We start from the raw sequence: 14,776 nt of genomic DNA, 5'->3' as shown, positions 1-14,776 counted from the left end.
GCAGTTGGTTTCACTGGATTTTATTAAGGGATATTTGAATACAAGGGGCTTAAAACAAACACTTATCGCACATTTCTTATTTGAAAAAACGCTGAAAACTATAAATCATTCTGCTTTATTTATATTCTGCTACACAATTATGTTCTATTTTTTATTGGCCTATTACATTCCCAATAAGATATATGACGTTTATGGTTGCAATGTTAAAAAATGTGAAAAACTTCAAGGCGTACAATTACTTCCGAAAGGTGCTGTAAAATGTCTTCAGAAAACATCTTCATGGGAACATGGAACATGCAGAACATTTCTAAACCATAAGCGGTCTGCAGAAAGGGCTGTCTTTGAATTGGGCTGCAATGACAGGTCAAAGAGAAACACTAAAACAACTTTTTTTTCTCACTTGTGCGTTTTGCACATTAATGTAAAAATGCGGCTGTATGAATCTTAATGAAGAGACCTGCATTTCGGTGCCTCTTAATAAGCTCTTATGCTGTTCAGGTGCACTGTGCTAATCTAATGGCCCTAATTGTAGTCAGCTGCACTTCTCCAAAGTTGCCTGGCACTAATAACAAGGCCCGCAAAATGGACGTTCCTCTCATATTTGCAGCAGTGGATCACATGTGCTGTAGTGGCACTTTCCTGAACCAAGAGATAAATGTGGATTATTTCTGTTGCGTAAGTGCATTAAGTTCTGATCAGGTGGAGAGCACAGGTGGGGTCTAGAGGCGAAACAGTTTGGAGCCTGCTACAGGCTGAGTGCCAACCCAGCGCCACTTCAGATTCAATTATAGTACAAGTTTAATGGCTCATCGTACAGCAGCAAACTTGGTGGAGAGTGTAACTTTTGGCCTTCAGCTTCCTCAAAAAGATGGCTCTTCTTCTGTTACTGGAGATCAGGGGTGTTGGATGCATTGTGTGCTTGTTCAACTGTGAAGTGCAATACTATGTAAAAGTGCTAAACCAAACCTGGTTTCTTAATATTTGCTTCCAAGGAGGCAGAGTTTCTTTTAATCTTTTAAAGAATTTTTTTTTACAGTAAATACAAAAGTTAACAAACACCATTAAAAAAATGGTTACACAAAACAACCTCCAGTTTTTGACTTTAATTTTACTGTCCAAAAAGACTTAAAGTGAAATAATTCTGTTCATATCGAATGCAGCTTAGAATGTTTACTTAGACATTGAGTTTCAAGTTGGAGTCAAAATGGCGGTTTTCCGCCAACCTTTACCTCAAAATCCAATAAGCCTGCTGCATGTTTCAAACATAGCAATAGTGGCAATAGTGGTAATTAACAGTTTAGTCACACTTCTAATGATTAGTATCTCATTAAATTATAGACACATAAATTCTGTACAAACTCCTATTAGATAACATGTTCACTTAGTGTTTGGACACAAAAAACGTGCAGATATAGACTGTTATCAGCTTGTGTTGCTAATAGCAGTTATATTCTGTGACTGCACCCAACAACTGACCAATCTTAAAGGTTTTCCACCTTGCAACTAGAATATTGGGTTATTGTCATTACCAGATCCACCTTCTGACCTCAGAGGTAAATTAGTAGTTTTTATCTTCACATTCAACATGGAAAAATTATACAGGAAGTTGCCTGAGCTTGAAATTTCAAGTAGGAAAACTAGAGGTTTCTCACCTATCATAGTCTTAAAATTCAATATAACTGCTGCGTGTTTAAAACATTACAAAAGTTGTTGTATTTATTCAAATTTTTGTAACATTAGATCTTTCATACCCATATCACTGTAAAACCTCTGTTAGCGAACTACTGTTAGCTTATATTGCTAACAACAGTTAGCCTGTCACTGAGCTTGGTGTTTGCTCGCCATCCAAACTATCTGCATAGCACATTCAACATAGTGAAAGTTTCAGATATAAGTTATGTATTAGTATTTCTGGCGGCTGTGTATTTTATTAAACCAATGACACAAACTGTATTTTACTGTAAGCTTTGCCCTTTGGTGTTTGAGTTCATGAAAATGAGAGAAACACATTGTTATGGACATTTATTAATAGTTAGTAATGCCATTGAGAAAAAATGCTACTGGTGCAACTCTTAGATTCACATTCCAACTTCAGAGTAATAAGTAGCCTCAGTAGTTTAACTGGGTTCAGATCTATTTCCATTTTTGCATTTTCTGTTAATAGCCAATCAACATTGTGCTTGACCAACTCATTTTTTTCATTATTTAGCTTTGTATTTACCTTGTATGGTTATTACCAAATGTTTTTTTGGAGTACCTTAAAGGCTAACCAGGTACCACCAGTTGTACTTGTACCACAGTTTCAGGACCTTGGTTTTAAAATGTTCTTGAGCAGTCCCTTTAAATACTGGATGTCCATGAACATATTTGTATGTGCTATTTAAGGTTAACCTGTACATTTGTTAGGCCCATTCAAATTTAGCCTCAACAAAGACATTTAAAGTTAGACTTGTCATCAAAACCAACCTTGCTCCAAGTACATTTAGATGTTATAACAAACATCTTAATGTAGAAATTTTTTTAGATATCTTTTCAGCATTCACTTTTCAACTACATTTTGACAGTTTTTCTCTTGTTAGATAGAAGACATCATGATTTTTTCTCTGTAAATTCTATGAAATGTTGTCTGGGGGAGACGGTTCTTCAGGCTTACTTTGGACTTTGGCTGCTATTCAATCATTTTCAGTTTAGTTTTGACCCAGATGATGAAGGTGGTGTTACGTATTATGTGCTGAAAATTAAGTGGACAAAATAAGTTTGTAATTAAAAAAAAGGCAACACGATATTAGGGAAAAAAAAAAACAAACCACAATTATGATGTTGAGTATTGGGATGAAGATATACATTGGAATAAAACCCACATTCCCCATACTCTGTCTTCGACCACACCCTATCCCATGAGTTTTAGTAACACAGTCACTAAGAACTATATTAGGTGTGGGCATAACAAACAGTGAATGTCTATCCAACTGGCCAAATCTAATATAGACATGCAGAGTTTGAACGCACGGCACCTGAAATACTGTAGCCTGACAGACATTGCATCCAAGCAAGTCCAATTGCAATTTTGCACACATTGAAACTGCAGTGATGACCGTGATACAGTATATTGTGCAGTTGTAATCCAAAGATAAGACAGCCTATATACAACAGCCAAAAAAATATTGACTAAGTGGCCTTTAAAAATTACATGAAAACCGGCTCCCAGACAACAAAATAAAATCACTGTACATCTTCCATGAAAGCATTTAACAGCATACCTTTAACCATTTCTGATTACAGTGCCGGGGTGGGCCGCACAGGCTGCTTCATTGTGATTGATGCTATGCTAGAACGTATCAAACACGAGAAGACCGCAGACATTTACGGACATGTGACGCTCATGCGCGCCCAGCGCAACTACATGGTGCAGACAGAAGACCAGTACGTCTTCATACACGACGCACTCCAGGAGGCCGTCAACTGCGGCACCACCGAAGTGCCCGCCAGAAACCTGTACGCCTACATCCAAAAACTGACCCAGATAGAGGGTGGAGAGAATGTCACCGGCATGGAACTTGAGTTCAAGGTACAAACTCAGATCACACCTGAAAACTGTTGCCTGTGACTTTCTATCTCTGCATGTTCTAAACGTCATGTATTGCAGTTTACATCTGCACTCCTGTGTTTCTAGTCCTCTTTTGGCCCTGTGGTTTCTTCTTTAAATGATTTACCCTACTTGCATTTATAATACGATGTGTGATAGATCCCCACCTTTTGCTTTCTTCTTTCATACATCCTCTTTGTTCAGGAACCGTGAGTTTGGTTTACATAAAAATCTCCCAAAGGTTTTTTTTTTTTCTACCATAGAACATTTGCAAGAAGAACATCAGCAGCAAACTTTACATTCACAATAATAATTTTAACCAGTTTCATGTAGCAGATTTCAAGCTTTTCTATAGTATTGCTTTTCTTTTCCTTCATTTATTGTCTTTCTTCAAGATAGTGACATTCTCCAATAAAAGATTACCAGTACTGTTCGACTTGGCACACTTATGTCTACATGTCCTTTCCATTTTAATAAAGTTTGGTTTATTTATAAACAGGAAGTCACAACAAATGTCATGTCAAGCACTCTGTTCAAGAAAGATCCAGTTCATATCTAGTTATACTGAACCCAGTTTGGTCAAATCAATCCATTTCATTCCTATACAATCTAGTCATATAGTACATACAATCCCTTTCCAGAAAATTCAATTAATCATATAATGCTAATTGATAAAAGTCAAGAAAGCCAAGCTGATTGTGTTAAGTCTGACTTTGCAGAAATTCTTCATCCTAACTAAATGTGGTAACTAGGGGGAGGAACCACGTCCTTTTATCAGGAAGATACCCTCCAGCAGAACCAGGCTTACAAGGAGCAGCCATCTGCGGTTTGAGAGAACAGGATGAAGACATAGAAAAAAACAAAGGACTAGTCCAGGAGTACTTTCTATGGGAAAGAAAAGCAAAATGTACAGTTAATCTAAGAAATAGGTCTGTCATTGGCTTCATCCAGGATAGAAAGTGTGCTAAATGCTGAACAGCACTGAACAAGGAGTACTTTCTATAAAACCAAAAAGAGAGATAAGTTTAACAGCAGCAATAGTTCCCAGTTGTTCTGTCCAGGAAACAGACAGTTAAACATAAAATCACTGTGCTGCAAACATTGTACACAAAGTAATGGCAGCAGTAGCTCCATCAATGACTGTAACGCAATGAAACACAGAAGCACAGAGGAGTACTTTCTATTAAGGCAAAATGAGACATGTTAAAGGAGTTTAAATTTGTAACCACTGTGTACCTTTGATGTCAAACATAGTCCATCCCTAAAGAAAAGAAGAAGCAGCTATGTCACTGCATTTACCCATCATTTTCATGCTCATGAAGCAACTCATCTCTTTTTACCCATCCAACATGGTGAGCTGGGAAAAGAGGAAATTCTCGAGTTGTCAACGTTGCACGCTTTCATAGTTATTCCTTCCCTTCTCTTCCCCGCTTCAGCGTTTAGCCAACACTAAAGCCCACACCTCACGATTCATCAGTGCCAACCTCCCCTGCAACAAGTTTAAGAACCGCCTTGTTAACATAATGCCATACGAGTCCACACGAGTGTGTCTTCAGCCCATCCGAGGGGTGGAGGGCTCAGACTACATCAATGCAAGTTTTATTGATGGGTACAGGTAAGCTTCAAGGCATAATAATTTAATAATAACTGTGGTTTCTTTTGAAGTTATGTCACATGGTTGCATCTGATTGTTTCCCCCAGGCAACAGAGAGCTTACATTGCAACACAGGGACCACTGGCGGAAACCACAGAAGACTTCTGGAGGATGCTCTGGGAGCACAACTCCACCATTGTAGTCATGCTGACCAAGCTCAGAGAAATGGGCAGGGTAATTGATACTTCTCTACTCTAAACCCTTTGCTCTTATAGCTATATAAAAAAGTACAATACATAATATATCCCATAAAACTCATGTGAAAAGGAATGTTGTGACTCACTGTGGTCTATTTTTCCAGGAAAAATGTCACCAGTACTGGCCAGCAGAGAGGTCAGCCAGATACCAGTACTTTGTGGTGGACCCCATGGCCGAGTACAACATGCCCCAGTATATCCTGAGAGAGTTCAAAGTGACTGATGCTAGGGTACGCTGAGATTGTTTTGTAAACCAAACATTAAAGATTAAATGTGAATCAAGTCGGGGTTGTAACCCATTTTGACTCATGCAGGATGAAGGAATCGCCTAGAGGTCAGCTGGAAGATCATACACCTTTATTCAACCCGCTCTTTAAATTTGGGCCTCTGGTGTAATTAATTTCTGAACACAGATGAGAGTTAAAGGCCACACAAACGATTATGAAAGTGTCAAATAATACAGTTTCCTGATTTTAATTGGCTCAAGAAAAGGTTTAGAAAAACAAGGCTGAGGACTGATTTTAATTACCTAGATCTACTTGGATTAGTCATTACATCAACAGATTGGCATTTTCTCAAATATTTGTTTACACCAGCTTGTGGCCTGAAGTGCAACAGAAGTGTAAATCCAAATTTCCGCAAATCATGACACTTGTCAGAGTGTAAAAAAAAAAAACATAACTAAAATGCAAGTAGTGCCGGCAGCACTGAGCTGCCACAGTTTTTAATTCCATCAAAGGCTCAGACAGATAAATGGTGCAGCCTCCCACCTTTGTGGAGCGTGTTACACTGTCTCCTCAATGGGATTGGTTTCCTTATCACTGGGGTAGAACATCATTTAAGCAATGCACACCCTAAAAGTAAATTTCTCCCCTAAAACCTGTCAAAAGCCACACATCAAAGCCATCAGCATCTTTAGTATATTAAATAAATTAGGGTGTAATAATGAAAGTCATTCTTTTGATGTTACCTGGGTGACACATTTTCCGGAGTAACATTTACTAGTGGAAACCCAAACATGTTTTTTCTGTTTCTGCCTGATGCCAAATAGGTCTAAGTTACCACAAACAAACAGAATCTTTACAATAATGATCAATAAACAAATTATTTCCCGTCAAAATTAACATTTTAGAAATCTCTAGCATCATTTCTTCTAACACACAAATGAAGGTGCTTAACTATTTCTAAGGGTCTGCTGCAAAAGATGTTCCCATTTGTCTCATAAAATGTCATTAAGGCTATCTGTCACCTATTTAGAGTGCTAGGATAACAATGAAAATGCATTTGGAGATATCTACAAACGTATAATAATGTATTAACTATATGGTAGATATGTAAGAATCTATTTATGATTTCTGCAGTGTTCATTGTAGAGGCTAAGAACTTGATTGGGAAAATCTGTAGCTGATATCCCAAATCAAATGAAAAGGAAATGAGATGTTATTTTTTGTTAAATATTGACATATGTGTTGCTAAATATATATATATATATATATATATATATATATAGCACATTGATAAATGCCTAGAAAATATCTGTAAGATACCTATTAAAATAGTAAAGGTTATCAATGCTGTTTGTGTGTGTAATTATGCAAATAAAATCTATTTTTGGTTAAGAAAATTACATGGCTGCCAAATGCATCAATACATATTTTTTGTATCATACAAAAAAATGATGAAACCAAGTTTATGTATCTTTTTTTTGCTAAAACCATCAGATAAAACATTCACATAACACAAAAATCTGAATTTTCTGACAATAGTTTTTTTGTATCAGGCTCTACAGGGTTGAAAATCTTTAGAAATGTGGTTTCTACTACAATTTCAGTTATGAAGATCATGAAACCTAAATTTAAAAGAAGTAGTACATTTTTAAAGACGTAAATTTAATTTCAGTTATTACTCGTATGTAATTTTTTGAGGACTAATGATATTGCTGGAATCTAAAGAAACTAACTACTGATGGGAGTGTGTTTTGATTATATTTTAACATTGCATGCCATACCTTTGACCTTTTCTTCCCCCTGTTTTTAGGATGGACAGTCACGAACAGTAAGGCAGTTTCAGTTCACTGACTGGCCTGAACAAGGAGTGCCAAAATCAGGAGAGGGTTTTATTGATTTTATCGGCCAGGTTCATAAAACAAAAGAGCAGTTCGGCCAAGATGGTCCCATCTCAGTCCACTGTAGGTGAGTGATCAAACATACAACAACACACTGGGCAGCCTTTTTTTTATTTTTAAACCATGTGATCAAACTACACCATGAACATCTTTTCTCTGTTCGTTTGATTTGCACAGCGCTGGAGTTGGCAGAACCGGAGTTTTCATTACCCTCAGCATCGTCTTGGAACGAATGAGATACGAGGGAGTAGTAGACATCTTTCAGACAGTGAAAATGCTACGGACACAAAGACCAGCGATGGTACAGACAGAGGTGAGTCAACTTAACAACAACCTTCATTGTGTTTTGTTGGGATGTTATGTGATAGAAGAACACAGAGTTGTGCATAGTTGAGAAACGCAAGGAAACTTTTACATGATTTTCACATTTTTTTGCAGATTAAATTCTTATAAATGTGGTGTGAATTTGCCCCCCGTAGTCGGTAATTTGTAGAACTGCCTTTTACTGCTGTTGCAGCTGCAATTCTGTCAGTGTATGTTTCTAAAAGCTTTCCACACAGAAACAGAAATTTCTGCAAATTCAGAAAATTCTTCTATGAAAAATAGATCGACCTCAGTCAGAAAGGATGCAGAGGGCTTTCAAAGATTTAAGTCTTGCCACAGAATCTAAACTGAATTTCAATGGATTTTAACTCCACCTCCTTGCCCGGCCTGTTAGATTAGGTGGACGGCCATATCTTGGTATGTTTTCAATTGTGAGCTGTTCAAAGCTCGGGATGTTGGTTTCAAACCAGACCCTGCGTTAAACTTCTCCACAACTTTATCTCTGTTCCTTGGTCTTCATGCTGTTTGTTCACTTTATTTGATGGTCTCCGAGTAAAGGGGCTGAATACAAACACGCTGCAACCTTGTCATATTTCAATTGTTGGGAAAAAATAAATAAATTGAAAACCGTATCTGATTTTCCCTCCACTTCATAATTATGCGCTACTTTGTTGTTCGTCTGTCACATAAAATCCAGATAAAATGTATTAAAATTTGTGGTTTTAATCAAAGTCTAACTTCTAACTCAAGTATATTTATCAAGCACATATAAAATAATTTTTGTTGAAACTGCTGTTTGAAGTGCTGAACAAAAGAAGAAATTAGAAATAGAATAAAATGTAAAAGGATAAAACTGTTATTGAGTGATATGAAAATACAAGGCACTGTAGGATACTACATTTCTGAGAGCATGGGAGACTCAAAATCAGCTGCTGTGATTATAACACATTATTTTGCTTCAGGTGCTTGAAAGGTCTGGAAGGATTTCAGGAATCCTCCTGAGCCAAGAGATTAACTTAAGCAAACCTCTGTTAAAGACTCTGATTAATTTAGTGGCTGAATAAGTTTACAGGAGCCATATGTGCTCTCCGCTGCAGTCTTACTGCGTCATTTCAGATACAGTGGCTAGCTATGAGTACATGATTTTACGTTTAACAGAAAAGCCAGTTAGTGTGATATTAACCACAAAATGAATGATACAAAATGATTTGGTTTGTAAGACACTAAAGTGTTCTCTCTTTCCAGGATCAATACCAATTCTGCTACAGAGCCGGCCTGGAGTATTTGGGAAGCTTTGATCACTATGCAACGTAAAACACCCAGTATTGGAAGACAAAAGTGGAGGGCCCTTTGGGAGAAAAAAGAAATCCAAGCGAGCCTCTCTTCTGAGCCATAAATTCCTGCTTGAGAAAGTACTCCTTAACTCCTTGCTAACAATTCATTAAGTGTTGGATGTGCGACATGACTCGTCAAAAAATGAAAAGCTGATTCCTGGAGGACCAAGTAATTTCCACAACAAGCCCAAATAAAACTAACCTTGCCTTGAAACACAAGCGTGAAGGGGGGAATCCTGACTGTTGAAGCATCGTAGGGAATTACCTTTTCTTTTTTTGCTTCAAGGATTCATTTTGGGGCTCGTAAAACTAAATGAAACCAACGCAAGAAAAAAAGTAAATGAACAATAATGACGTTGTCAGAAATGCATCAGTGATTATGACCCATAACGAGAGACAATGGAGGCACACAGAAATGCAGGGGGAAGCAACTCAATGCACATTGTACAAAAAGGAAAAAAAAAAACAAAGAGGAAAACATCAAATCTGTTTCACAATCAAGTCCACACATCACACCAAGAAGACAACGCTTGGTCCACAGGAGCAGGACAGACAAAGTAATAATGAATATATAAATAAATACCCCTTTTATCCTGTCACAATGTTGATTCATTTCAGTTTTGGGGAGAGGGTAAAGTTTAAAATACAAAAGTATTGATTTAGTTTTTTATTATAAAGTTGATGTGCTTTTTTTGAAATGTCTTTTTTTTTTCTTTTACAGAGAAAAAGCGTTATGCCATTTTTTTAAAGCTGTAGAACTGTTCTATTGTACGTGCTGTTTTTGCAGAGAATCCACTTGCTCATTTTCATGCACTTCAAAATCCACACCATGCATAATGTAACTTCCTTCAGGAATGTTTTTGGAGGGGAATTTTAGTCTGAAATTATTCCTATTTTAATTTGAGTTTGTTATTCACAATCACTCATGTGGTAACCTGATTACTTCCATTAGATTAAAGGGCATATATCATCATTTTCTACAACTTTTCCTTTTCAACTGTGTTCAGGGTTGTAGCTTAAGATAGTAATATTAGCATGTCCGAAATATGTAAAAAAGGGGAAAAAAAAAGGATGAGAGAAAAATCGAGCACAATGCAGCCGAGAAGGCAGCTGAAAGTTGCCTAAGAGTGATGACATCATGTCTGGAATGCCGAACCCAGACGTGCCATCAACATCTGCCCAAGACAAGAGTAGTGATCGCAAAATAAACCTCAAGCACAAAAAAAGTATGCTGAGACTTGCTTGCAAACTTAACAAACCGGCACCCTACCCAGGGATGTCCTCAGGCGTTATTCTGATGACACAGTCTGAAGCTCTGCTCAAGTCCATCTTGACCTTTGACGTGGTGGATTGAAAATAAGTTAACATACTAATGTACAGTCCGACAGCAGCTGCAGTCACATCCCTTCATTTGGCTCAGAAACATTTGCCACGACTGAGGCCATTCATTTTAGCTATACATGCAGGAAGATCATTTGGGGAGAGCATTTATTGATTCAATGCAATCTGCAAACATCTTTAGACGACAAAAAATTTGATATCACAGTAAAATAATGCCTTTTCTTACCTGATAAACTTTAAGCTCATAACCAACAGCTGGGGTGGCCTAAGAAGTCTGGATGATGACTCGCTGCTCAAGCTATCTATTGTAGCTGTACCATGAAGTGCGTTGTGTCCTCATTCCTCAGGTTTGGGTTGTGATGTCACTTAAATCCAATATAGCATTTTGTTTTTTTACAGAATTCTGGCCCAAAAAGTATTTCCACCAGAGACTGTTTTCACCTGCATTTATCTCCCATGTTTCCTGCATAGATGATCTTTGAAGCAAAAGTGCCCACTCCATTCTTTGTGTGGCCAATAAATTGCCACACATCAAATTGAGAAATTCCTGTTGAAAAACATATTTTTTTTCAATTACAGACCATTACAGACACAACATCATCATCCATATATTGTAGTGCCTTCCTGTTTTAGTGGGCGTGACTCAGAAGGCTCATTTTGTTTTAGACAATTGTATTTTAAAATTATTCCGAAAGGCCAATTTTGATTTGTTTTAAACTTGGAAGATTTTCAGATTTTCTAGCTCTAAAGTATGATGATATATGCCCTTTAACCGGGGCCTTGTGGAATCAACAGGGGTGAGCAAAGTATGAAGTTGCTGCTACCGATTATCTTAGTTCTTCCATGTTACAATGAGAAGAGAAAACTTGATGAATTTGGTATAATATATAACTATATACTGTCAAATATGTGAAATATGTATATCAAAGTAAAGACATAACATTATATATAAAGTATAAAGTTTAAAAGTATATAAAGTATGGATTGTGTTTGAAAGCCTTTAAGCAGGGAGTTGTGTGTCATGAGGGGAAATGGAGATTTTTCACTGGAATGCACATCAGTAAAACAAAACTGTATTCTGATTCAGTGCATCTTTTCTTGTGCAATAAATGTGTTTTAGATTTAGATTTTTTTTTCCTTTGTATATGTGGAGATGTCATTAACTCATGACTTTCTTATACACTCCCACTCCCAACAACCAGGTGGCAGTCAAAGTGTTGCCGGTTACATTTTGTTTTAAAAAAAATAACTCTAAGCCAGTTTGAAATTAGAGGCAGTCACACTCCACACAATAAAGGAAGGTAGAAAGACATCACCTTATTCAAATAAGATTAATAGGTTTATTTCTTTTTGCATCTAGAGTGCCTTATATTTATGCCTGTTTTATAATGTTTTATTTACCATTCATGTATCCTTTAAGTAACCTGTGCATTTAGTGGAAATTAAAATGTAAAGTTTATGTACCTTCAGTGTTCATTTGTCACATACAGTATATATATATATATATGCAAATTAGAACATTTTAAGGGTCATAGTTTAACTTTCTTGTGGCGTTACAGAGGCTGAGAGAATCTGACCAAGACAACCACTACAAACATTTTAAAAGTAACTAACATCCAAAAAGACAAACTACAAAAAATTAATTACACAGTTAGTGGAGGGAACATGTTTCAGAAGTAAACGGGATGAGATTTAAAAAGATTAATTCACAAGCGGATATGACAAACACAAGTTGTCAATGACTGGCTGCTTCTTTATGCCTTTTGTCTTTATACACGACACCTCAGAACAAATTTAGAGACAAAACATCTCTGTTACCACGACAATCTTAAACAGGTTCTTAAACTGGCTTGAGCAGCATTACTTATTTCTCCCCAGGGGGTTTTACCACCATACTTAAAGAACTGACGGCATTGTAAAATTGGTCCCAACTCTGGTCAAGAACCACTTTTGTCATGTCATTTTTCTTTGTACTGGAAAGGTTTTTATAGAATCTCCCTAAGACAAAAACTAACAAAACACTTAGCTTCAACATCGATAAAGATTTGGTGAGCTCGCCTTCTCCTACCTTCTGCTTGTTTTATTACCACCAGTCATAGTGAATATAGGGCCGCACAAAGCAGAATTCCACAACTTCTTGGGGTAAGAAAAGGAGCCATCTGCCATGAATGTTTCATAATTTAAAAGAATTCCTTATAATCCACTGATAGGTTACTATGTGGAAATGTGGATTTGTAATCCCAAAAAATATGATATATCAGGATCTGATCCCAGAATGCAGCGGGCTCATAATTACTTAAGATGGATTGAGGATCACTGTCTTATCTAATCTAAGAGTTGGTGGGCCAAAATAAGGACTGGAACCAAAATCACAGGAAATGGGTTGGGTAATTACAATTTATTGCCATAATATACAAAGAAATGCAGTAAGTATATATGATATACAAAGTTTACATGGTTAGAAAAGTGGCCAGTATGATTAAAAAAAAAATTCTGTTCTATTGCTACAAACTATGACAATATTTTCCTTTTTTTACCGTCACACGATATCCCCTCCTCTCTTCATGAGCCTTAGTATCTCAGCCAACAAAAATATACATCATATTCATCAAACTAACTCTGACCCATTTAATTGCAGTTTGAAGCACTGTTTATAAATACCGATCAAAGCTCATAAATGCCATTTAGCATTGGAAAAAGAGTTCACAAGCACCACGTGTTGTTTAAAACGCCATTGACAAATTAAGCTGGTGATATCAAGGCATCTTGTTTGCAGGCATAGTGAGACTAATACAGTAATCTCCCAATAATCTGACCATTTACAGAAATTGAGAGGATCAAATGTTTGCAAAAAAGAATAGCCAAATCAGTTTATGGGTTCTACTGAGGACACCAGATGTCAAACTTTCATTCAATGTTAAGGCTGCACAATAAACGCTGAAAATTGATCACTCAGCTCTATTCTGTATCTTCTACATTTAAATGAAAAATATTTGTTTTTGGGTGGTGTGAAAAGCTGGCTATCTGACTGTGGAAAAATGAAAAGTTCTTTACCAGTTTAGAACCAGTTCTACCACTAGCTTGGGTGGAAAACCCCTATCTGATGGCTTTGTGGATGTGCATTCCAGGTGCTTTATTTTCCCTTATTAGCAAAAGCAGCTATGAGTTTTTGTTTTTCTCCTTTTCCTGATTGTTTTGTCACAATAGTCTCGGAACATGTTCATGTTTTTCCTCATCTGATTCTTCTTATTAGCTTTTCCATATGCACGGTAAAGAACTGCAAAGTGGCTAAAACTCAGCCAAGTAGGAAAGACTTGCACTTTCTCTTATCTTTGTACTATGCACTGCCCTATTGATTCTGAACCCAATAATGTATTACTTGAACCCATCTCTTAGAAGAAAACTCCACAGACATTCACTTTGTGTGTATGTAAATAACACAGAAAAAGGTATCAACTTGTGGAAAAGACAAAAAATAAGCAAAAAGAGTTTGTGGCACAGAAGAGCATTTGCTCTGAAGCCACCATGGCTTACTCCAGCAGATGACTTCAGACAAATCTGTCCCCCAATCATCTGTTCTTGTGGCTTTGCCATTTGAGCTTGGAGTGTCATTACCAGAAATAAACATTGTGTTCTCTGCTCTCTCTATCTATCTCTCGTCTGGATGCATAGACTGATAACTAAATAATGAAATTGTAAAAAGAAAAAAAAATATGGCTTGTTAAAAAGATTATACGATTACCTCTGATTAGTTGTAAGCGTAAACCATTTCTTTTTTCTGAATGAAAGGAGTGCTTTTTATTTTCTTACTTAGGTTACATTGGTGGACAAAGAAGTCTGTAAGAAAACCAGTTCTTTGCTGACACGAGTTCCATTTGTTATAAATGAATTCTATTAAAAAATGTCAGTGTTTATGCATCACCGTTTCGTTTGTTTCTCTCCATCTCACTTTGCCTCAAAATCAACAACAAAAAAAAGGAAAAACAGACTGGTGTAGCCATTTTACCCCCTGCTGGTCTGGGTCCAACACATTATCCACAATTCTCTGGTGAAATAGGGGAAAATTAAGTCTCACCATATTTGAACAAATTTCCATAGTGCTGTTTTTTCTGTTACTGATGTAACCCACAATAATCACAGGAACGTCTAACAAATGATGCGATGTTTTTTGTTTCAACTCTCTTTGCTTTCCTAACACACCCCCAGTTACACACT

The 14,776-nt window shown here is 36.8% G+C and overlaps 1 protein-coding gene across 37 annotated transcripts in view; it reads left to right on the top strand.

Moving 5' to 3' along the window:
* The window catches only part of LOC124880267 (receptor-type tyrosine-protein phosphatase delta-like), a 622,546-nt gene extending 608,067 nt beyond the window's left edge, over positions 1-14,479 (top strand). For all 37 annotated transcript variants that reach the window (XM_047385268.1, XM_047385264.1, XM_047385265.1 and 34 more), the window contains 7 exons: positions 3,283-3,568; positions 5,023-5,201; positions 5,288-5,414; positions 5,542-5,667; positions 7,475-7,629; positions 7,740-7,875; positions 9,132-14,479. In XM_047385268.1, coding sequence (XP_047241224.1) covers positions 3,283-3,568; positions 5,023-5,201; positions 5,288-5,414; positions 5,542-5,667; positions 7,475-7,629; positions 7,740-7,875; positions 9,132-9,200 — 1,078 coding nt within the window. In that variant the 3' untranslated portion in view covers positions 9,201-14,479. The remainder of the gene's footprint in view (positions 1-3,282; positions 3,569-5,022; positions 5,202-5,287; positions 5,415-5,541; positions 5,668-7,474; positions 7,630-7,739; positions 7,876-9,131) is intronic.
* The last annotated feature ends 297 nt before the right edge of the window (positions 14,480-14,776 follow it).

This window comes from Girardinichthys multiradiatus, chromosome 14 (genome assembly GCF_021462225.1).
Source record: "Girardinichthys multiradiatus isolate DD_20200921_A chromosome 14, DD_fGirMul_XY1, whole genome shotgun sequence".
Lineage (NCBI taxonomy): Eukaryota > Metazoa > Chordata > Actinopteri > Cyprinodontiformes > Goodeidae > Girardinichthys > Girardinichthys multiradiatus.
Note: the sequence above shows the minus strand (reverse complement) of the source record. Positions and strands in the feature narration are given on the sequence as shown.